Consider the following 22,719-nt stretch of genomic DNA (forward strand, 5'->3'; position numbering starts at 1 on the left):
AGGGAAATTAAACAGCTTGCTCAAAGCTACATCTCTGGGAAAGGGTAGACCCAGAGTTTGAGTCCAGGCAGTGGAACTGCAGCCACTGCACATAAACAACACTAGTTTCTTGTCACAAAGAAACATAACTTACTGCTCCTCTTATTATTGTACAGCTTGGATGGTTTCTGCTTTGCATGTAGCTTTAAATTTCTGCTGGGTTAATTAATACACTTCTTCAACAGCCCCATTTTCTTCTTTCAGCCCCATTTCTTTGCTCCTTATTTGTCACGGAGTTGAGTGATTAGCACACAGAATGCTTGGGTGGGCTGATCTATAAAGCCAAATACTGGCAGTCTTTCCCCCCAAAAAGGGAAAGAAAACGAGCAAGAGGCATTCATCCAGGAAATCCACCTGGTTATATTCTGAAATGTCAATCCTTATTCCAAAGAACCTTAGAGGAAAACATTTAACTGATGATTGAAAGGGTTTAGTACAGAAAACCATGCTGAACGCAGCAGCAGTTCTAGCCTGCATTCTAAAGTCATTTCAAAATATTTTTTGAGGCTTTTGTATATTTCTTGCCAAAAGAGATGAGGAACACTACACTTAGCAAGACAAATTGTAACTCACAAGAACTCAAGCAACATTTGATAAACATTCAAGAATACACTTTCTGTCTCTGTATAGAATGCCCTGAAAAATAACAATTTCAGAGCATGAGGCCTTCAAGATGATTTTCTTCAATGAACACTGCCACCAAAACAGCTTTGCATCAAGGAACTTGAACTCTTTGGCCCTTCACAGCTTTTCCAGCACTATCATCAAAGACCTCTTCCAGAGCAGTGTTTTCCAACATTCCTGACTCAAACCCCAATAGGAAATACATGTTACATCTTCACCCACGCGTGCACACACACATACACACACAATCCTACACATTTAACTAAAACAATTTTCACAAAATAAAAGCTATTCTTACTAGGTGCAATTAACTCTAATATTTTTGTCTTAAAAATTCTAGTCCTGACGAACTCAATGGACTTTGTGATGGTCTAGATGGTCTAAAAGGTCCCCATCCACAATTTATAAACTTTGTTTTCAAGTGTTCCAGCTCAGAGCTCTGTGTGAGGGAGAAAACTCAGCGTCGCTGAAATAGAAAGTAAAAGGGCTTTGGATTAGAGAGACGTGGGTCCCAGTCAATACCATTAATATACAAGTTATGTAACTTTGGGTTACTTATCTTCTCTAACTCTCCATTTCCTCTCTATAACTTTGGTACTATTAGGAGAATGAAATGAGAGAGCATATGTGAGAGCACCTGGCTCAACACACAATAGCACTGAATGTATTCACTCATTCAGCAGATATTTTTGAGCACCAAATGCCCTCCTAAGGGCTGGGCATACAGCAGTGAACAAAACCAACAACATATGGAGCTGGCATCCCACTGAGTGGAGACAGACAATAAACAAATAAGCATAGACCGTGCCAGGGAGTAATAAAGGCCTTATTAGTTTCCTCTGGCTGCTGTAACAAATGACCACAAACTAAGTGCCTTGAAACAACAGACATCTATTACAGATCTAGAGTGCCGAAGCCCCAAATGGATCTTACTGAGCTAAAATCACAATGACAACAAGGCTGATTCCTTCTGGAGGTTCTAGGAGAAAATCTGTTTCCTCGTCTTTTCTAGAGCATGCCTTGGCTCATGGGTCCCTTCTATCTCCAAAGCCAGCAATTGCAGGTTGAGTTATTTTCATTTGTATCACTCTGAGTCTGCTTCTGCTATCACATTTCTTCTTTGGTTCTCACCCTCTTACCTCCCTCCTGTAGGGACCCTTGTGATTGGGTCCACCCAGACAGCCAAGTATAATTTCCCTACATATGCTAGGACCCTTTTATCTGGTAAGGTAACACATTCACAGGTTCTGAAGAATATAACATGGACAACTTCTATTGGGTGGGTGGAAAGGAGAGGTGGCAATTATTCTGTCTACCACAAATACTAGGAAGCAAAATAAGGCAAAGTGAAAGCAACTTCTGCCTTTTGAGAGTCATGTTTCAGTGTTGCTACTAAGAGAAAAGATTAAAAACTTGTCATTTTTCTCTTTTAGTCTCTGTAGTGGCAAAAACCAGACTCCAGTAAGCATCTTCATGGAACTACTACAGCTAGAAGCTTTAGGTTTTCTTTATCATCTGTCATAAAAACCCTGGCTCTCACAGATTCACTCCTGTTGGTTTCAGTCAACCACCTACAACCCCAAAGTTCTGTGATTTTTGATAATGTGTCAGCTTTGCTGGGCAAGAATTAAGAGTAGAGATGCTGGGCTCCTAAGTAAGTTGTAGCTGATGAGTGGACATAGCAGACAGCCAGGGACATGGATCTCAGGGGTCTTTAATTGGCCCTGCCCTACTGATGCTTCTGTTTGGCACGCTTTTCCTGAAGTTGTCTTCATTGTTGTCATTTATGTATTCTGGGAACCAAGTAGGAGAAAAGAACATTAGTGAAAGTTGAAAAGATTAACTTGTGAAGTGTGGATGTGCCCAGAAAGGTGATAAGGGTAAAAGCCAGGAGCCTGAACAAAGTTCTCTGTGTTTCCAAATTTGGGGCCACATTGAATCTCAGTGTGTATCTTTCATGAATATCAGAGGTCCTCTGTTATGTGTCTCTCCTCTCATGATACACTCACAAATCATGTCATGAACTCAGCGGGGAATCCCTCATCCTCTCCCTCCACAGCGCTGGGCAGTGTTGTTCACCTGCCTGGAGAAGCAGGGAAAGGCTGTGGCTGTGCTGCCCATGGGTCTGGTTTCTTGTGTAATCTGGATACCTTTATTCTATTTCAGGGAAAACTCGATGCCCTGTGGGTTCTACTAAGAAAAGGATATGATCGTGTGTCCGTGATGCGTCCACAGCCAGGAGATACGGTAGGACTCGACCTTGGTGTCCCACATGGAAGCACACACACACACAATGCAACTATCCTCTCTGTTTCTCCCTCTGTCTTTGTTTAGCAGAGCTAGACTAACTTGAGATATACAAACCCAGCTATTAATTCATGTTATGACAAATCAGATAATCAATTTTCAAAATCCTAGTTTTCACAGGACTTTGTGTTTTGGCTTGCTTTTCTATAAAGGATTTTGACAGAAATATATTGGTTTAACTTCCTATGACTTGAGCTTTTTAGTTCACAGGTAAAGTGGGTAAATAAAGCAGGGCTGGCTCTAACTTGGGGCCATCTCATAGAGAGGTCTGCTGGTCCTCAGCCACAATGGCCATGGAGAGGAACAGAGAACCAGAGACCTAAGGATGGGTTGAAGAAATAAAGTGCCACAGAAGACTCCCCCTACCTTCCAGCAGGTGTCAAGACCATCTGGTCAACACCGTAAGAGGATTTTGGGTCTGGTGTGGATTCTCCAGAAACTGGCATGACCAAACTTGGAATGTCTCCAACAAGGAGGGGTTAGAGTTGGTGGAGCCAGTAGAGACTTTAGAAACCATATAGCTTGTGCCTTCACTTTGTAAATGAGGAAAAGGAGGCCAAGTCAAATAACTTGTTCTAGTTCTGATAGTAAATAACAAAGCTGAGAACAACCTCAGTTCTGCCAAAAGCATGCCTATTGCTCTTTCTTCTTGTAAGAGCTAGTCTCTGTTCCATAAGTTTCACAGAGTATAGCTTACGACCAATTGGGCTAGTCTCTGTTCCATAAGTTTCACAAAGTAAAGCTTGGGACCAAATTCTCCCTCAACTATCAGCAATCTGCATCTTCCGTCTGCTTGTCTGGGAACCAGGCAGATTAATGGTGTCTAATTTAGAACCCTCTTCAAATCAGGCAGACTCAGGTTTGAATCTCATCCTCATCATTGCCTTCCTGGCTGGAAAACTTCAGGCAAGTCAGCTAGCCTCTCTCAACCTCATCTTTACAAAGTAAATGATGTAAACACTTCATAATGTGACTCATTGGAGAAATGTAATGTTTGAAAAGCATTTGGTGCAATATTTGACACAAAGTACACTCAATCAATGGCAAATATTATTATGGTTATATACTCTGTGTTTTCCTACTGTCTGTAGATGGGTGATATAAAAATTCTATCCATGCTGCAGTTGGTGTATATTAGATATACCCACGTGTGGTGGCTGGAGTTATGTGCCACAGAAAAATATGTCCTTAATCTTAATCCATTCATTTGTTTGTGAATCCATTGTAGTTAGGACCTCTTGATAAGGTTGCTTTCACTTAAGGTGTGGCCCATCTGAATGAGGATGGGTCATAATTCTATTACCAAAGGCCTTAAAGAAAAATCCACAGAGAGAGAAGGCTGAGGAAGCAGCCCCAAGCCAAAAATCCAGGGAACTCAGAGAAGAAAGGAGAAGACATCACCATGTACAGTGCCACGCGTGACAGAAAAGCCAAGGAACCCCAAGAGTGCCAGCCAGCCAGGCGATACCAACCCAGGATAACATAGTCTTCTTGCCTCTGAAACCACAAGCCAATACATTCCTGTTAGTAGGCCAACCCAATGTATGTATTTGTTTTAGCAGGTAGGAAACGAAAACACCAAGCTTTGTCTGCCTTCTCTGGCTTCAATGTGGCATAACTAATAAGACACTGGAGTGGAGGCTGATAGGCAGCCCCTTGCTTCTCATTTCATTTACACCTGGAAGCAATGTGTGGTTTGTGGTTTATTTGGGTCTAAATTTTACAGCTCATGCAAGCTACTACCCAGTTAGCTGTCCTTATCCAAGTCACGACAGGGACAACAGGCAAGTATGATATGAGAACAGGACATTTCAATGCTGGGCCAATGTGGACCCTCATGGCATATGAAATTTGTGTTTTTGTCTGTGAATGTCAACAAGAACAAATTTCTATAGAAAATTTTAAAGCAAAAACTCCGCAGTTAACTAAAATGAGTATAGACCATAAAGTTTTGTTCTGGGGGTGGTATTTGGCCTCGAAAGTCATATGCATCTGGTTTCTGTAGAAAACAAAGTAACTTTTTTTAAAGCATGCATGAGACTAATCAAATACTAAGAAAAATGATAAGATACCTGAATTTGGGTTCAGCAGTACTATTTTTTTGTGACAGAACATGCTGATACAGTATACCAACCCACTTTTTTTCAGAGCAATTGGAAAACATCTCCACTAAAATATGCTAATATTCCATTCTCCACTATTCAGTTTGACAGAAACAAGCTTATAAACTGGGTCAACCTGAGAAGGTCAGAAAGAAATGTTGTAATTTACAAGACCTAAAAACCAACATTGTCTGGGGAGGAAGGCAAGGCTAATTGTAGAAATCTAAGAAAAATGAATGGAATGAAAATGGATGGACTGTCCTCCAAGGAAGCATATCTAAATTGAATCTTTTATTTACTAATTCTGAATGAAAGTATATATTAACATATGTAGTAACATTTTGAAGATGTTCCTTATGTCTTTGGGAAATGCAATACCACATTGAACTTCATTCTCCAATCACACAAGGTAGTAAGTGTGAGACCCAAGAGGACTAAGATTTAGCACATCTTTGGACATAGTCTCAATACGACCAGGAATTATGATTGTCCAGTCTGTTTTCAAATGGGATCTTCCTTATAGAAATCCTACTAAATTTTTAAGATACTTGGGAGAAATGGATGCAGAGAACTGTGTCCTCATAGTCATGATGACATCTGTAAGACATCTTGATGCACCTGATGGAGTCACCAATTAAATAGGACCAGCAACCCAAAGCTTCTTTACGGCCACTCAGGAAAGAATTCCTGGGGAAGGGAGCACTCCATTGGAGCTCAGTCTGCATGTTTATTCTGTTTTGTTTTCCATAATCTAAGGAGGCTTACTGCAGACCTGTATTGCTTACATGGTGATGACTAAGAATTCCTCAGCCCTGGTTTATGGGGCTGACCACATTTTCCATAAACGCAAAATGACTACATCCAAGCATGTGCTTGTGAACAAGAGTCACAGGTTCTGAGTTTTTCCTTTGAAACAAAAACAAAAATCACCTAATTACATTTTCAGCTACATTCTGAAGTACTTCTAACACATGTTGACCTCACAGACACCTGGTGATTCTTCCTTCTCTGATCCTGACTTCTGCAGCCTCTCCCCAGTTAGCCCATCCCTGCCTTACAGATGCAGACAAGGGCACCAGGCCCACTGACAGAGCCTCCAAAGAGCCTCTCTCCACCCCAGAGCAGAGGGCTGGAGGGAGCAGGAGCCCAGAGGCTCTGCTCTTGCCTGGAATTGGCACCCATCTCCTTAGAGCTGTCCAAGCCCAAGGTCAAGGGAAACATGAATGGGACGACAGCAGGAAACATGAATGCTTCCTTTCTTCCAGCTCCAGGTTTCTTCTTTCTGTCTGGGTGGGTTCACGAGGCCCCTTTGTTCCTTGGAACCGACCAGGGAATCCCTGGACCAACATCAAATAGAAAGTGCCAGAAGAAACCACTTTAAATAGTAAACCGACAACATATCAGATCCTAAAAATTAGCAAGTTCACCCAGCATACGATGTCCTTTGCCTAAACCATTCCTCTTTTTCCAGAACATAGCCACCACAGTACTCTTTAAAATACTGATCTCAACCTCCCGTTCCTTGGTTTCAGACTTGTAGAAACCAGTTTACCATTTTATCTGCTGCTCACCCCAGGTTCCCCCATCACTCCTTATAAACTCCAGCCACATAGAATTGCTGAACATGCCAGAAATGTTTGTGTCTCTGGCCCTTTGCATATGCTGTCTTCTCTACTTGCAATGCCTTTCCCTTTCTCTCTACCTAGTAAACTTCTGGTAATATTGTTGATTGTCCCCATGATATCTCTGTAAATATAAGAATTTGTTGGCCAGACCCAGGCTTTCAAAGGGCCATTGTCAAATAGAGATGAAACAAGACAGTATGGGAATTAGAACCCATGTCACATGAGCATTTTCCAGGATGGCCCCCCAGCTTCATGCATATCTGGGCCATGCTTTGGCTTCAGAAAATTTGCTCACCTTTCAAGAACAATTGGTTGAAGGAATTAAGAATGTTCAATCTAAGAAAGAAGCCTTAGAGAGGCTATGGTAGCTTTCCTTACTTGTCATTTCCTGGTCATAACCTTATGCATCCTATTTCATAATCTATTTTCTATCCTTTAACTATCTTCAAGGAATGTTTTCCATGCCACTACAATTCCTTGTACGATAGTATTTGAATGGCAACGTTGTATTCTTTTGTATTTCTGTGCCATAATATTTCTGCCTATCTTCTCTTTTGATATTTATTTCCAAGTATTTATTATCACAAACAAAACTGCAGTCAGTATCCTTGTTGCCAAATCATTATGCACATTGATGAAGATCCCCTTAGGATAGGTATCCAGCTGTCCACTGGATCGCATGTCATGCAGAATTTTAAAGCGTTGGTACATATTGCCAAATTTCCCTCCTGAAAGATTGTACAAATTAACCCTCTTGTAAGCATCTATGGAAAGCCTTTCTCCCCAGATGCTCACCAACATTATTAAACTTAACTATTCCATACATGCCAACTTAATTTGCATTTTTTATAATTGGAGAGGCTGAACCATTTTTCAACTGTTTATTTTCTCTTTTGCCAATTACCTGTCCACATCATTGTCCCATTTCTCTGTTGGATGTTTTAGTATTGATATGGTCATTTTCCTAACTCATCTTCATGGATCTACTATTTCAAACACAGAATGTTTCTTCGGAGATCAGAATTCATCTAATCTAGTGACTTTCACCTGTTGGCACGTTGTAATCAACATGGGAGCTATAAAGTACTGTGGTCTGGGTCCCACCCCAAAGGTTCTGGTTTACTTGGCCAGAAATGAGGTCTGGACATTGGAATTTTAAAAGCTCCCTGGACAAATCTAATGTGTAGTCAGGATTGAGAACTACTGAGCTGGTCCAATTGCCTGTTTTCCATCCAGGGCAACATCTTCTCTATCCTTCTTGGAATAATTTGAGACCGACTCTCCACCCTCCTTCAGAAAACTCTAAGGGTTTCATAGGCATAAGGGAAATGGATAACTGCAATCCTCGTGTGCTGTCAACAGTCTCTTTCCAACTAGGAACATGGTTAACATAGATTCTGGCTACTATACTATTATTACCGCTTGGGTAGAAAGAATAGAAAAGAGAAAATATAACCCTGCCTCCTAGGTCTTTCCCGGATGAAATTCAGTAAAACTATCAGCCAGATTAAGCCCTCCAAAGTCATTTTCACCCCAACTTGAATCCCCTCCTTGTGTACTCCTGGAGGAACCCATTGGGGTTGGATGTCTTCTTTGTTTTCTTTGCCCTGGTTTCTCTCAGCTCTGGCATTGGGACCCTGGTACATTCCATTATTATCAGCAAGAACAAAATACTAAGGCATCCTCCAAGCTTGTTTTGCAAGGCTGGGCCTCCTTGCAATCAGAAGAGACCCAAGGAAACACATAAATGCACATAAACAACGTTTGAAACTCATTGAAGCGCCAACCCCAGAGGTTGTGAAATCCTGTCCTGGAGCTGCAGCCCAGGGCTGCCATGCCGCACAGCTGTTTACAATAAAGAGCGAGGCTGGTCACATGGTGCCCAGGCCTTCCTGCTTTCACAGAGGCTCTGTCTCCTCACTGAGGGGAGAGAGCATGGCACAAGAGAGGCATTCTCAGCCTGTTTCTTCAAAAGCAGAGGCCCCTCCTGTAAAGCAGACCTCGAGAAAGCAGACTTCTCTCTCCTCCCTTCTCCCTCCTTCACATTTCCTGCATTCCCTCTTTCTTCTTCCTGCATTCTTCCCCCTCCCCCCACCTTCACTGCCAATTTCTAAAGCCTATCATAGAAGCCCCACTTCAAGCATTTTTCATCAAACATCTACTGAGCTCCCACTAAGAGTGTGCCTCTGGGTTGTGCGCTGTGGATACCATTAGAATAGGAGTCCATTCCGACTACCTGGAGTTCAGGGTATGATTTGTAAGAGAAGGAATGTGTTCAGCATTGTATTAACTGCAAACAGTTACAGAAGCACAAACCCATTCACAACAATTTAGGGTAATAATGATCTCCATTTTACAGAGCAAAAACTGAGGTTCAAGGTCAGGTAATAGCTTTCCCAAGGACATAGCTGATAAGGGTTGGACCTAAGGGCTTGATTCCAGGGCTTCCAGCCTTGAAAGCCCTCAGTAGGGTTTACCTCCTCCATGCATTCACCAGATACACGTCGGGCGCTGTGTTAGTTTCCTGGCTGCTGAAACCAGTATCATGCAGTGGGTTGGTTTAAACAATGGGAATTTATTGGCTAATGATTTTGGAGCTAGAAGTCCAAAATCAAGGGATCACAAGGTAATGCTTTGTCCCAAAGACTGTGAGTAGCATTCTGGGGCTGGCTACTGGTGATCCCTTGTCCTAGCTTCTTAGTTCCTTTGACATTCAGCTTCTGGCTGCTCTCTGTGTCTTTTCTCTGTGACCTTCCCTATAAAGCCTTCAGTTACAGGATTAAGACTCATCCTGATTCTGCTGGGTCATGACTTAACTGAAATAACCTCATCAGAAGTCCCTATTTATAAGTGTTCACCCACAGGAATGGATTAAGATTAAGAATGTATTCTTTCTGGGATACATAGCTTCAAACCACCACAGGCCCTTTCTCCAAGCCAAGCTATGTTAGTGCTGGGTATTTAATGATGGATAAGCCCTGTCCTCTAGAAACTTATGGTTTAGTGAGAAGGACAAACAAGCAAGTCCCCAAGTACCAGGTGATGTGAAAGGCTCAATGTTGGAGCTTAGTGTATGTGTCTGGGGGAAGGGCACCCCAGCCTTAGAGTCAAAAACGCCTTCTATAAGCTGAGACCAGAAGGGGAGAAGAGGGGGGTGGATATCCCAATGAGAAGGAAGCTTGAGCAAACCTATGGAGGTAAAATATTGTGGTTTCTTCAGGGAGATGCAAGGAGCAGGGTATGGTTGGGGAAGCATTTAATGCAGCGAAGAAAAGAGGAGGAAAGGAAGTGTGGGATGCTGGTCGTGGGAGCCTTGTCAGTCCAGTCAAGGAGTCTGTATGCTTATATAAAGAAATGAACATTCCCATTTGAACTGCATGTTTGGTGAAACAACAGATCCAACTGTCATAAATTTCTTGTACACTCCCAAACAACTTGGTGAAAACCAATAACTTGCGCAAGTCCCAACTTCAATAATATATACCCCTAAGCACTTTTCTTCTGAATTTGCTTTATAGCATTTCTAGTAGAACTCCTCTGTTCTGACAGTACTGATTTTCAAAAACAAAACAAACAGAGCAAGCTCAAGAGCAGGAAATGTTTATTCATTCCATTTGGTATAATCATGATCGGCAAATGGTTGCTGAGGCTCATGAAGGGCTCTGTGGTGAAGGCAGACAAGCTTGAGGCCAGGTCGTACGTCAAAGGATGCACAGACTGGTTAAGGAGATAGAGCAGCTGGTGCTCATGGTAGCACTTTGGACAGACTCAAGAAGAAGGAACCAAAAACAATGGAAAGGGGCAGTTGCTGGTGGCGTAGGAGGATGGGAGATCTCGTTGGGGGCTGGTAGGACTTGAACTGGGCTTTGGAGGGTAAGCTACAACCTGGTCAAGCAGAGAAAATTTAGGAGACCTGATGAAGCACAGCCCTCAAATGCCTGTGGCAAACCTAGGGAGCAGCAAAAAGACTTCTCAGGTTGGAGTGGAGGGTGTGTGTCCCATTAGGCTGAAAGGCAGACAAGGGAGAGATTTCATCATCCTGATAGTGTAACTAAAAAAGGATGGACTTTGTTCTGTGAGCGTTGGGAGTCAATCTACACCTGAGATAAAGATTTATCTGGGATGAATATAATAGTGATAATGCCAAATTGTATTGCATTTTAAGGAATTTAATCTAGTATAAAGCTTCCCAAATGTTTTGTAAAGCTCTAGCTTGTATAGATATTAATAGGAGTTTTGCCCTCCAAGAAATTATTTTTTATTTATGTATGTATAAAATTTGACCATGTCTTGTCCTACAGAACAGCTAGATTAAAGCCATCCTTCCAAACTTCAGGAAATATGGACGTAATGGGCTGGTATCTGGTTAATAGGCTATTGTAATAGTCTAAGCAAGGATTATGAGGCTTGAATTTAAATGGTAACAGAGAAAGAAAGAAATGGATGAAGGTAACACCATCTGAAACTGGTAGCAGCATGGCATGCTGAAACAGAGTGGTAATTTTAGCATCAGGAGATCCAATTTCAAATCCCAGTACTGCCTTGTAGCTTTAGTTAAGTTACACGGTGTTCTAGTTTGCTAGCTGCCGGAATACAACACACCAGAGACGGATTGGCTTTTAATAAAAGGGGATTTATTTTGTTTGTTCTTCAGAGGAAAGGCAGCTGACTTTCCACTGAGGTTCTTTCTTACATGGAAGGCACAGGATGGTCTCTGCTGGTCTTCTCTCCAGGCCCTTGGGTTCCAACAACTTTCCCAGGGTGACTTCTTTCTGCATCTCCAAAGGCCTGGGCTGAGCTGCGAGTGCTGAGATGAGGAATGCCGAGGAATGCTGAGCTGCTTAGGCTATGCTACATTGAGCTCTCTCATTTAAGTACCAGCCAATTAAGTCAAACGTCACTCATTGCAGCAGACACGCCTCCTAGCCGACTGCAGATGTAATTAGCAACAGATGAGAGGTTCACCTACCATTGGCTTATGTCCACAGCAACAAGACTAGGTATGCTCACCTGGCCAAGCTGACAACTGAAACTAACTAACACACACGGCTTCACAGAACTTCAGTTTCCTCATCCATCAAATGGTCTAATAATTGCTGTTGTCAGAATTTTTAAAAATGGCAAGTGTAAATAATTAAAAGAGGTGCAAGTCTACTCTCCTCCTTTCCTTCTCTCTAAAAATTGCAGTCTAATTCCAGGAATTTTAGTTATATCTCAACATGCATAAAAAACTTGTTCTCAGAATGATTCCCTTATGCTTAAACCAATAATGACTAAAATAATCAAGTTATCTACAAACTGAAGTCCTTACGTGAGGGTCAGGCTTCCTTTGCAGGCTTCAGCTTTAGATTGGCCTTTACATTAAGTAAACTAAGTCTTCATAATATCTAACTGTTGTCTGACAGCAGGCTGTAACAGATCTGGAGAAAAAGCCCAATTTGCTGGCCTCTGACTCTTAACCTTTTATAAACTTTTGTAAATAGTACATCAGTTAAGAAAAGGGGAAGAAAAGCAAATTATAGGAAATGTTCCTAGAGGGTGTGATTTATTTTGGCCCAGCACATTCCCTGGATGTTTGAATGCTCAGTGGTATTCATTCAGCTCACTTTTGGAAATCTTTCCTTCATTATCTCATTGGAGAGGGACATGAGTACTTAAAATTGTTGGCTTACTTTCCTGAATTTTTAAAAAAAAAGCTTTTTTTTCAAGACACCTTCTATCCACATAGCAAAAAACAAACTGTACCCAAAACCTGCAAAGTTAGCTTTTCTCAGAGATGTTAAGCTCAAAACTGATGCTGCAAAATATACTATCTTCAGATGTTTTTTGCACTAACTTCCTTCCCTGGCAGTAGGAGGTCCTTTTGGGTAAATAAACATGAAGGTGGTCGATGTGGTTGTGGGATTTCTTTGCTCTTTCTCTCTCTCCTTGCTCCAATGTCCCACAATGTTACCCTCATCTTCCATAGGACACACAACATTCAGTCACACTCCTCATCATCATCATCACCATCAATTTGTAGTTTCTCTTAGAACTTTCAACTGAGAATTGCCTCATCTCCCAAACAGCTGCAACCCAGAAGGTCAAGTTCTGGCTGTCAGGTTGCCAAGAGCTAATGGGGGAGAAGTAAATGCTACAGGCTGAACAAGGCAGGGCTGGGTAATAAAGACAACCCTGTTCAAAGTCTTATTTTTTCTTTCCAAACAGAATCAGAGCTAAAAGAGGTAGGCTTAGCTGCAGGGTCAAAATTTCCCCCAAGTGCATAGCATTTTAGGAAGTTTGTTACTTTGTTCAAACATGATGTCTGTGTCTATCTACTTGGCTTCCGTGGGCCTGTTCCTCCATCTGAGGGCACTGGGATGGGAAAGGTCATCTGTGAGCACATTCTACAACTGTACTGTGTCTCAGTTGAGAATCATTGTAATCCCAATTGGCCAGGAGTTCTGTCCAGGCCTCAAAGTGATGGGTTGAATCATAGATGGCCAGATCTGACCTAGAAGATATCCAAACCAGGGTGCCCAGCCATGGCTTTTCTCTGTGACCTTCTGAAATTCACGAGGTTTGTAAGAGCCAGTCTGATGTAAAACATTCACATATAGGCTCATCTCCTCTCTGCATCTTCATGACCACCCCTACCTCAGCCTGACCCTCAGTCTCAGGAATGTATGGGGGATTTCTGACAATCTCCATCCCTTCATCTTAGATATAAGGAAATTGATATCCAGGGAAGTGATGGAGAGACCGCCAACCATTCCCACTTACTGTCTCATTTGCTTCCCGCCATTCTCCTACTTTACCCTTTTGCGTTTAAGGAAGCTGAAGCTCAGAAAAAGTCCCTGCTGTGTTCCAGGCTGCAAGAGGAGTTGATTAAAGTGGGAGCACTAGAGCCTACTGGCCCTCCACTGCCTGGCTCTCCTGAGTGCTCACACCAGGCCAGAAGAGGAGGGTGGGAGTTGCAATTGGTCTTGATCTCTAGAGAAGATAGGACCAGATCCAAGCCAGCATGCTTTGGAAAGCAGAGCTAGTCCCTGCCACTCAGCCACCTCCTTTTCTACCCTCCTACCTTCTCCCATGGCCCAATACCTTTTCATTTTTGTACCCCTCCCAGGGTGACTTCTCTTCTGATATCTCACACTAGGCCTGCTCTCTTACCCCAAGGGTTGTGCTCCCACGTTACCTCCTGTTCTTTTGTTCTCCCTGATTCCACCTTTCCTGTTTTTCCCCTTTCCACCAACATGGTGCCTAAGACAGAGGACACCCTTCCAGACAATAAATAGGCCTGGAGCTCCTACTCTACAACAGGCACGAGGCAAGGCAGTGGGAATTTAGCATGAACAAGGCAAGATCCCTACTCTTGTGGAATGTACTCTGGATCGTGAGAAAAGATCATTAGATGACAACTCAGTGTGATAAGTGGTATGCGGGGAGTTCAGAGCTCTATAGAAGCATAGACAAAGAAATTGAACACAGACTAGAGAGGTTCGGGGAAGACTTCCAAAAGAAAGAGATGATTTGGCTGAGACCTAAAAATGAACTCCTTTAGTGAAGTAAGGGGAAGGCTTTCTGGTGGAGGGAACAGCCTAGGGACCCAAATGGGAGAGTACTTAGCAAGTTAGAGGAGGCACCAGACAGTGGAGGGACAGAGCGGGAAGCAACCACACCATACTTCCTGGCACTGGCTTCTCTATGCTTTTGTCTACGCAAATCCTTCTGGTCCTTACTCAGCTGAAGCCCCACTTCCTCCAAGATTCTGCTCCCACCCCAGCTTGTGGGGCTTGCAGCTAATACCACAAAGTCTAGCATGTCATTACACCACTTTAATTTTCTCATGACTGACTTTTCAACTTCCTGAATAAGTTGGGAATGATTTGAGAGCAAGGACCACAGCTCATATTTTTCACTTGCCTTCACGGTACTAAAGTTGTAGCTCAATCCCTTTCCTTGACCTTGGGACTGTGATGTTTTCTGCAACTCTGAAGTGTGTTAAGCTATGTGTACACTTTCATAGTGTTCCCTTCATAGGCAACTGCATTTTTGTAATGGACGAAAGGACTTCTGAAAAACCCTCTGCCTTTCAATAAGGAGAAAGAGCTCACACTGTCTTCCAGGAGCATTTAACACTGAAATGAGACTGACTAGGGGTTATTAAAAGACTAAACTATCATTACAATTGCAATTCGTATTTTCTGTCATTGTCATTTATTAATAATACCTGTTTGACTTTTTAAAAGATTTTTATTTGAAAATAGAAAGTATAATTTTTAAAATCTCTCTAAACTTTGATTAATCTCACTTCATAAATTCATTTTTGTGACTACTGTTTAATGTTTTGTGGTTTCTATTTTTTCTTTTGGCTAAAACCATAGAAAATAAAATCATGTTCAGAATCCTTACTGCTGACAAAGTTAGCTTTTTGGTGCTCACTCCTCTGGTCTCCAGTACCTCTGTCCATTTCTGTCTTGTCTTCCAACAACTGGAGTGGGTAGCCCTCCTAAGTGGTGGAGCCTAGCAGCTGGCATGGCCTTGCTTGGTTACCGGCATACTTAGTTTTCAAGGGCTCTGTGGTCTTGACCTGCACTCAAGTTTTAAATGGAAATAAGTCTTGTGTAAGTTCTTCCAAAACTTCTTCTGTTTATTAAAATTATAATGAGAAACTCTGAATGACACAGAATCTGGAAAATTGAACATGATAACAGACAACCATTCCCTTTACTGGTACAACTAGTAAAAGTGGGCCCAATGGAAAGTCCACTGTGGAATCCTTCCTGTTGCTGTACAAGACAAAAAGTCTGCCCCTTCTTTCCCTGTCCAGCAAGGAAGGTAGTCCTGGCCAAGCGAAGTCAGTTTCTTAGGTATGGTGATAGGGAGAAATAGAAGGGCGGGTGGACGTTTTTCCTTTTGGTGGTGGGACAGACTTTACCAAAGTCTATGAGGCCATTGCTTCAACACTCCACCATGTCTATCCATCCTGGCAGGTGTTATGGGGACCTCTAGAGCTGCCCAAGTCACCTGCAGAAGTTTCTATGCTTGCAAACAGTAAGCAACCCCCACCAAGAATAAGCACATGTGAACTCATCACAGCCCATGGTCCAAGCTGTACCTGGTCAGCTACGCTAGCTTAGTTCTGCCACTAGATACCCTGCTGCTGGGCTTAAAGTTGAAAATATATTTGTTAGTGGATCAAAACAGAATCTCCCTGCAAAAAACTAGACATAAGAAGTAATTAGTATCTAGCCAACAACTCACACCACCCCACTCCAGGCCACTCATAAACATCACTGAATCTTCCAAAAAATTAAAGCAGGCCAAATAGTCCATTTGAAAGCTCCAAGTTCACTCAGCAATGTTGTTCAGGTTTCTGTAGACTCCAACATTGGAGAGAATGTTCTGACCCTCAGAGTTTCACTCTACAGACAGGCTTGATGCTTATCCTTCATAAAACTCACCCATCCATGTCCACAGAGTCCCAGACTAGGCTGATTTATGCCCCAAAGCATCAAGAGAACATTAATATATGAATAACTTTATTTCTTTAATAATGTCTTGCTTTCTTAAAGCCGTTCTGTTCATAATATATCTAATTCTAATCCACTTCCATGTTTGACATTTTTTTTAATGGCGACAATTTGATTATTAAAATTATCTAGCTTCATAAACTCTGGCATAAATTGTCCCTCCTTGAGAAAACACTGTTTCTCATAAATTTTCTCCAGGAGCACCAGGCCCAAAACCCTGGAGGCCCAGACCTTAACGGGGTGAGCTCGAGGAAGGGAACAAAATTTGATTTTAAATGTGCCGTCTTCCTGCCTATCACTTCTAAAAGATAATGAAGATGGGTGTGTGATATATAGACAGATGAGATGATAGCTGCTAGCTAGCTCAAGATGAGCATAGTTTCAAATACAGTTTTCCATATCTTAAAGAGTTTGTGGAGTTTCAGGGGATAAAAATATTTTCATGGCAGGAATTTATTATTAAAGTCTTAAGAGTTTTAAGCTCTCCACTGGCCATTGGAAGAGCTAACCAAAATATTTCCTTCATATACAATAACACGAAACAACTAGGTGGTCATGTGTGCAGACACTTTTTAAACAATTATTTGTGACCTCTCCTTTTGGCCCCCATGAGCAACAGAAAATGCTTTTCAATCACGAGCAGGTCCAAAGTGAAGTATGCAGCTGCACTGTCCAGTATGATAGCCACCAGCCACATGTGGCTGTTCAATACTTGGAACATGGCTCGTCTGAAATGGGATGTGTTGTAAGTGTAAAGTACACTCCAGATTTTCAAAGGTTGTACAAAAAAAAAGAATGTAAAATATCCCCTTAATACCTTTTTATCAATTATATATTGAAATAATAACATTCTGGGTATATTGGCTTAAAGAAAATATATTATTAAAATTAATTTCACCTGTTTCTTTTTACTTTTTTAAAATGTGGCCATTAGAAAATTTTAAATTACCTATATGATTTGCATTATATTTCTATTGGCCCACAGTGGCCTATACTTCCATAGGCCTGGAAGACACTTGTGAGAAGGGGGAAGACATGATTTCTCACAGACCCTGAGTCTGCCAGCTATTTACATCATGTGGACATAATAAGAATTTCAGAAATTGCAGGTCTCTTCCCTTCCTGGTTTTCTGTTAGGTCAGCTATGACTTTGCCTTTCTAAACCAGCTCCTGTCCCAGTCTTCTTGTTAGCCAGAGGGCTTGCATGACCCAAACCAGCATTTAAGGTTTTTTAAACAAGCTAGTATTCAAAGATGTTCCTTTACTGTTTCTTCCCTGCACCGTCATTACAAGGAAATAAAGACGCGTAGTATTTAAACTTCGTTTTAAGTATTTGTACATTTTTTGATTATCTGTTGTACTTTACCTTTGAAACATTTCTGGAAAGCAAGAATTTTCTCCATAATGCCAGAAAGACACAAAACAGGTTGGCTTAAACAATGTGAATTTATTGTCCCATGGTTTCAGAGATGGGAAGGTTTTTTCCTCCCAGGGTTGGTAGCTCTGGGGGGTTAGCAGTCCTTTGGAGCCCTTGGCTGTCCCATCACATGGCGATGTCCTTTCTCTTCCAGTTTCCAGCTAACTTCTGGCTTTTGGCTCCTCCTCATAGCTTTCTCTTTATAAAGCCTCCAGAAATAAGATTAAGACCCATCCTGCCTCAGTTGGCCGCACCCTAACTAAAAATAACATCTTTAAAAGGTCCTACTTATAACAGGTTCACACCCACAGGCATAAGATTAAGATTAAGAACATGTTTTTCTGGAATACATAATTCAATCTACCTAATCTGGCCTAACTCGAGCATAATGATAACTAATATTTGCAAAGAGCCTGTTTTAGTTTGCTAAAGTTGCCAGAATGCAATATACCAGAAATGGTATATTCCCTTTTAAAAAGGGAATTTATTAAGTTGCAAGTTTACAGTTCTAAGGCCATAAAATGTCCAAACTAAGACATCCAGAAAAAGATACTTTGATTCAAGAAAGGCCAATGAGTCCAGAACACCTCTGTCAGCTGGGAAGGCACATGGCTAGTGCCTACTGGGGTCTTTGGCATTTTGTTTCTAACAGCTTCCCCGGGGGCATTTTCTTCCTTCATCTCTGGAGTTCTGGGTCTCGTGTTGGCTCTTTCAGCACTGAAGCTTTTTCCAAAATGTTTCCTTCTTAAAGGGCTCCTTAAGAGTCCCACCTTAAATGGGTGGAGACACAACTCCATGGAAACAACTTAGTCAAAAAGATTCCACCAAGCAATGTTGAATCATGATTAAAGAACACGACTTTTCTGGAGCATACAACAGTTTCAAACCAGCACAGAGCCTTATAATTTCCAATTATTTTCTAATGCATTTCCTCCAATAACCCTTTGATGTAGGTATTCTCCCATTTTACCGATGAGGAAATAGGGCTCATGAACTTAGGCCTCACAGCTAGTAAATGGAATAACTAGCATTTGTTCATTCAGCACCTATTTATTGGTGTGTGGAGCACATGTGTATAGGGAGTTCGTGGCCCCATCATGGAGTTTGCACTAGAGGATTCACAACTCCCGGTGTTAAGTGCTATACCAAGAATTAAAATAGGGTAATGTGATTGAAAGAGACTGGATACCAGGCTGGGAAGTCAGGAAAGCCCTCTCTAAGGAGGTGATGTTGAAGGTGAGCTATGAATGGCAAGAAGGAGCTGGCCACTTCAGGATCATAGGAAAGGTCGGAAAGAGCTCGGCCTAGAAACAGCGAAACCAACGTAGGTGAAGAGCAGTGGGAGATAGAGGGTGCCGAGTCAGAGCAGAAGGCAGGGGCCCTGTCAGGCAGGGCTTGTGATCCAGGGAAAGGTGTTTGTGTTTTACCCTGGGGTGACAGGAAGTCTTCATAGGGTGGAAGGTTAGCAGAAGAGGGACATGACCTAAGAACATTGTACAAAGACTACCCTTGCTGTTGTGGGAAGCAAGAAAGATTGGCGGGAGTAAGAGTGGAAGCCGGTAGGTAAGTCAGGACGTTGGTGGTGGACTGGCAGCGATGAGGTGGGAGTGGCGAGAAGTGGATGGATTATGGAAGTTTGTTGGAGATAAAGCCAATGAGATGGGCCTGTCTTAGTTTGCCATAGCTGCTGTAACAAAGCACCATGTACTAGTTGGCTTAAACAACAGGAATTTATTGACTCACGGTTTTGGAAGCTAGATGATAGAAATCAAGGTATTGGCAGAATCATGCTTTCTCCAAAATCTGGAGCAGTGTGGTGGTGGCTCGCCAGCAATCCATGACTCAGTCTCTGCCTCCATCTTCTGGCCATCTGGCTCCTACTGCCATGGTGCCCAGTTTCCTCTGCTTCCAGTCTTAAGTGCATTAAGGCCAACCCTGATTCAGTTAGCTCTCACTTTAATAACACCTTCAAAGATCCCATTTGCAAATGGGTTCATGAGACCAGGGGTTAAGACTTAAGCCTGCCTCTGTTCAGTCCATAACACTGCCTTAGCCCTCTTTTAACCTGATTGCCCTTACAGCCTCCTCCCCCTCTTTCAGGGTCCTTTACAACCTGTTCTGCCCTGGGAAATTGGATTCCCATTCACCCAAGAGTGATCTCCGAGTAATGCTCAAAAGCAGAATGACACTTTGGCGGATTGTCATTGTTTAATCACTCCAGTGTTTTGCTTGATAATTCATTGTCCTGCCTAGCTGTCAGTCTCTTCATTATGCATGTAGATCTTTAGAAACACACCCAAGATGAATAATGAGACCTTGCTATTTTTCCAAAATCATTTTAATGAGAATAAAAGCAAAGGGATTCTGTTCTTTTTATTTCATTTGGGGGCTGGCAGGAAGATGAGTGGTCTGCACACTTATTTACCTTTCTACCTACCACCTGGAGATGAAAATTCTGCAGAAGAATGCAATGTCATATATGCCAGTCATCAGCAAATGTACCAAACAACCCACCTGAGGCACAGCATGGGGCAAGCGCTGCTGAGTCCAGGGCAGAAGGGATGGAGGAGGGAAGTTGTATTTAAGAACCAGACAGGGTATCATAGAGTGCTTATTTACTGCTGACAGTAATATGAAGAGAAAGGTCCTGAGTGGAGGTGGCCAGTGTCGTTTGAAAAGACTACAGAGAGGTATAACTTAAGCATTTCCTTAGAAGACGTTGAGGCTTTGGCTAAACAAAGAAAAGCAGGGAGAACATTAGAACAAAAAGTGTTGTCCGTCAGCAAAAGTTTACAAGTGCATGCATATGTGTATGTAACTACCTCTCTGGCCAGTGAAAACATTTTCTTGGCACGTGCATTGAGTCTCAAGTAATCCCCAAAGGCAAGAAATGCTCTCAGTGCTAAAAAATGAGACTTCACCTTCTTCACCTACCAACACAGCCAGCCTATTTCCAGGAAAACAAGAGGCAGCAGGTGTTTGGCTTGTCTATATACACCCCCACCCACCTTTCTTCAACATGAAGGAGTTTTTACTTCCAGCAATGACCTATACGTCCCACTGAAACCTTCGCTGGCTCCCCACTGCCTGCCCACACAAAGTGTGTTTTGAAGAACACTTATTCCACAGGTGCTCCTAGGTGTCAAATACATTTGGAAAATGCAGCACTTAACTATGGTAAACAGATTTTTTTCTCTGCAGGATGTCAAAGAAAGTTTAATAAACCCATAGGCTCTGGGACTCTCCAAAGGGAGGGGTACCTTATGCAGCATATCCCAGATATGTATATTGCTGTCCTGCTTCTACAAAGCTCATTTGGCACTAGTGTTCCATGGAAGACACTTTGGGAACTGCTCACTTAGCAGCTCACTGTACATCACTGTCCTGTGTCATCAGGCCCCTGCTGACCTCTTCACGCATCCTGCACCAAAGCAGACTGCCCTCTGAGTCTTTGTTTTAGTCTTTGTGCTTTATGTATTACAGCTTCTAGACCTATTGCTTATCCCATCCCATAACCCAAATTATGCTGGCCCTTTCTCCTCAAATTAATCTTGTTCCTTTCTTCTCTAGAAAGCCTTCCCAGTTCCCTCTAGGATTAGGAGATGCCTTCTCCCTCTGAACTATCATAACGCTGCTTTATGTCATACTCATTTAGCATTGAATAGGTGGTTTCTACCCTTTTATATCCCTGATTCTTTGCACATAGTAGGTGCTCAGGAAATTCTCTATTGAAAAATAGAAGAAGTAGGACGGAGGTAAAGAAGAAACCCAAAAAAAAGAGGTTGGGGAGGGAAAGGACAGGAAGAAGGAGGGAGAGGAAAAAGGGAGGAAACCAAAGAAATGACTAACTCTCATGGGATCTCAGACATGGTACTTTTGCTGAGTGTAGGTGGGAGGCAAAACCCCGGAGAAGTCCTCTTGACCGCTTTGTGGAAAAGAAGATCTGTGAGGTTCTCCTCATATGGAAAGGCCAAGACCACCCCCCGGGAGGTGCGCTGGCCTCATACCACACTTTGGTTAAGGACAGTGTCCAGCCTTAGAGCATCAGCTCTAAGGTAGTTGCCTACCTGAGAAAGGGCACAGACTATGACCCCTCAACCGCGCCTGTATTTTATCTTAAGAAACAGCGCATTTTTCCATTTCTTTGTTATTTTTTAAACAACATAGTACAACATACAGTTAGTACTAAATGCTAAACAAGATAACCTACAAAATACAAACTAACTAACTCTAACAACCATTAAAGCTACAGCCACTAAAGCCAGTGCCTTCCTTTAACGTAGGAGGGATCTGAAGGCCCCGGAGGACAAGTGGCTTGAGCTGGGGCTTAACCATAAGATTTGCAGCCCAGTGCACTCAGTACATGGAGTGCTTTAAGCTCTGCTTCTCATGACCAGTGGCCTTGATCTCATTCTCTGCCAAATGGCCAACACCCTTTCTGAGATGGAGACATAAGAAACATTCCCTCAGCTGCTTCATGCTTCTAATTCACATAAAAGTGGCCATCCCATTTTTAAAAAGCTATTTTCTTAAATGGACTAGACCCTCATTTTTTTCAACTAAACGAAATGGCACATGTTGTAAACAAAGATGCATCTTCCAAAAGAACCTTTTTTTTTTTGTAGAATGGCAATTCATTTCTTTGGACTTAGTTACCTTCTACAAAAACCAACCATCTTGCTAGCATTCCACTATGGAAAAGTTCATCCAATGGAAGCACAGCTTGGCGGATTCACCAGACTCCTTTCTCTAACACCGTTAAATGTCCAGATTTATTTCTTTCATGCTTACGCATAGATTCCATTTCAGAATGTCAGGACAACACCTAAATCAGTCTCCCAAATGTGGTTAGTGGAAAGAGCCCAGGCCTATACGTCATGAGGCCTGGGTTCCAGGCAACATTTCCTCTGACTTTACAAGTTGCAAGCCGATGGCCAGTCTCCAGATGCCAGCAGCCACGGATGCGGGTGGAGCACTGAGCACTGAGCGTAGCAGGCTGGGATGGTAAGGGGGCTGGGAGAGGTGTCATCCCAGTTCCTTGGGTCCCTGTGTTCTCCCAGAGCAGCCTACAGTCAAGTGGGGCTTAGCCA

General features: G+C 42.4%; 1 protein-coding gene across 1 annotated transcript in view; it reads left to right on the top strand.

Annotated features, from left to right (window-relative positions):
* The window catches only part of ANTXR1 (ANTXR cell adhesion molecule 1), a 252,599-nt gene that overhangs the window by 189,412 nt on the left and 40,468 nt on the right, over window positions 1-22,719 (top strand). The window contains exon 17 of the mRNA XM_077134446.1: window positions 2,830-2,910. Within this exon, the coding sequence (XP_076990561.1) occupies window positions 2,830-2,910 (81 nt within the window). The remainder of the gene's footprint in view (window positions 1-2,829; window positions 2,911-22,719) is intronic.

Source organism: Tamandua tetradactyla, chromosome 17, assembly GCF_023851605.1.
Source record: "Tamandua tetradactyla isolate mTamTet1 chromosome 17, mTamTet1.pri, whole genome shotgun sequence".
NCBI lineage: Eukaryota > Metazoa > Chordata > Mammalia > Pilosa > Myrmecophagidae > Tamandua > Tamandua tetradactyla.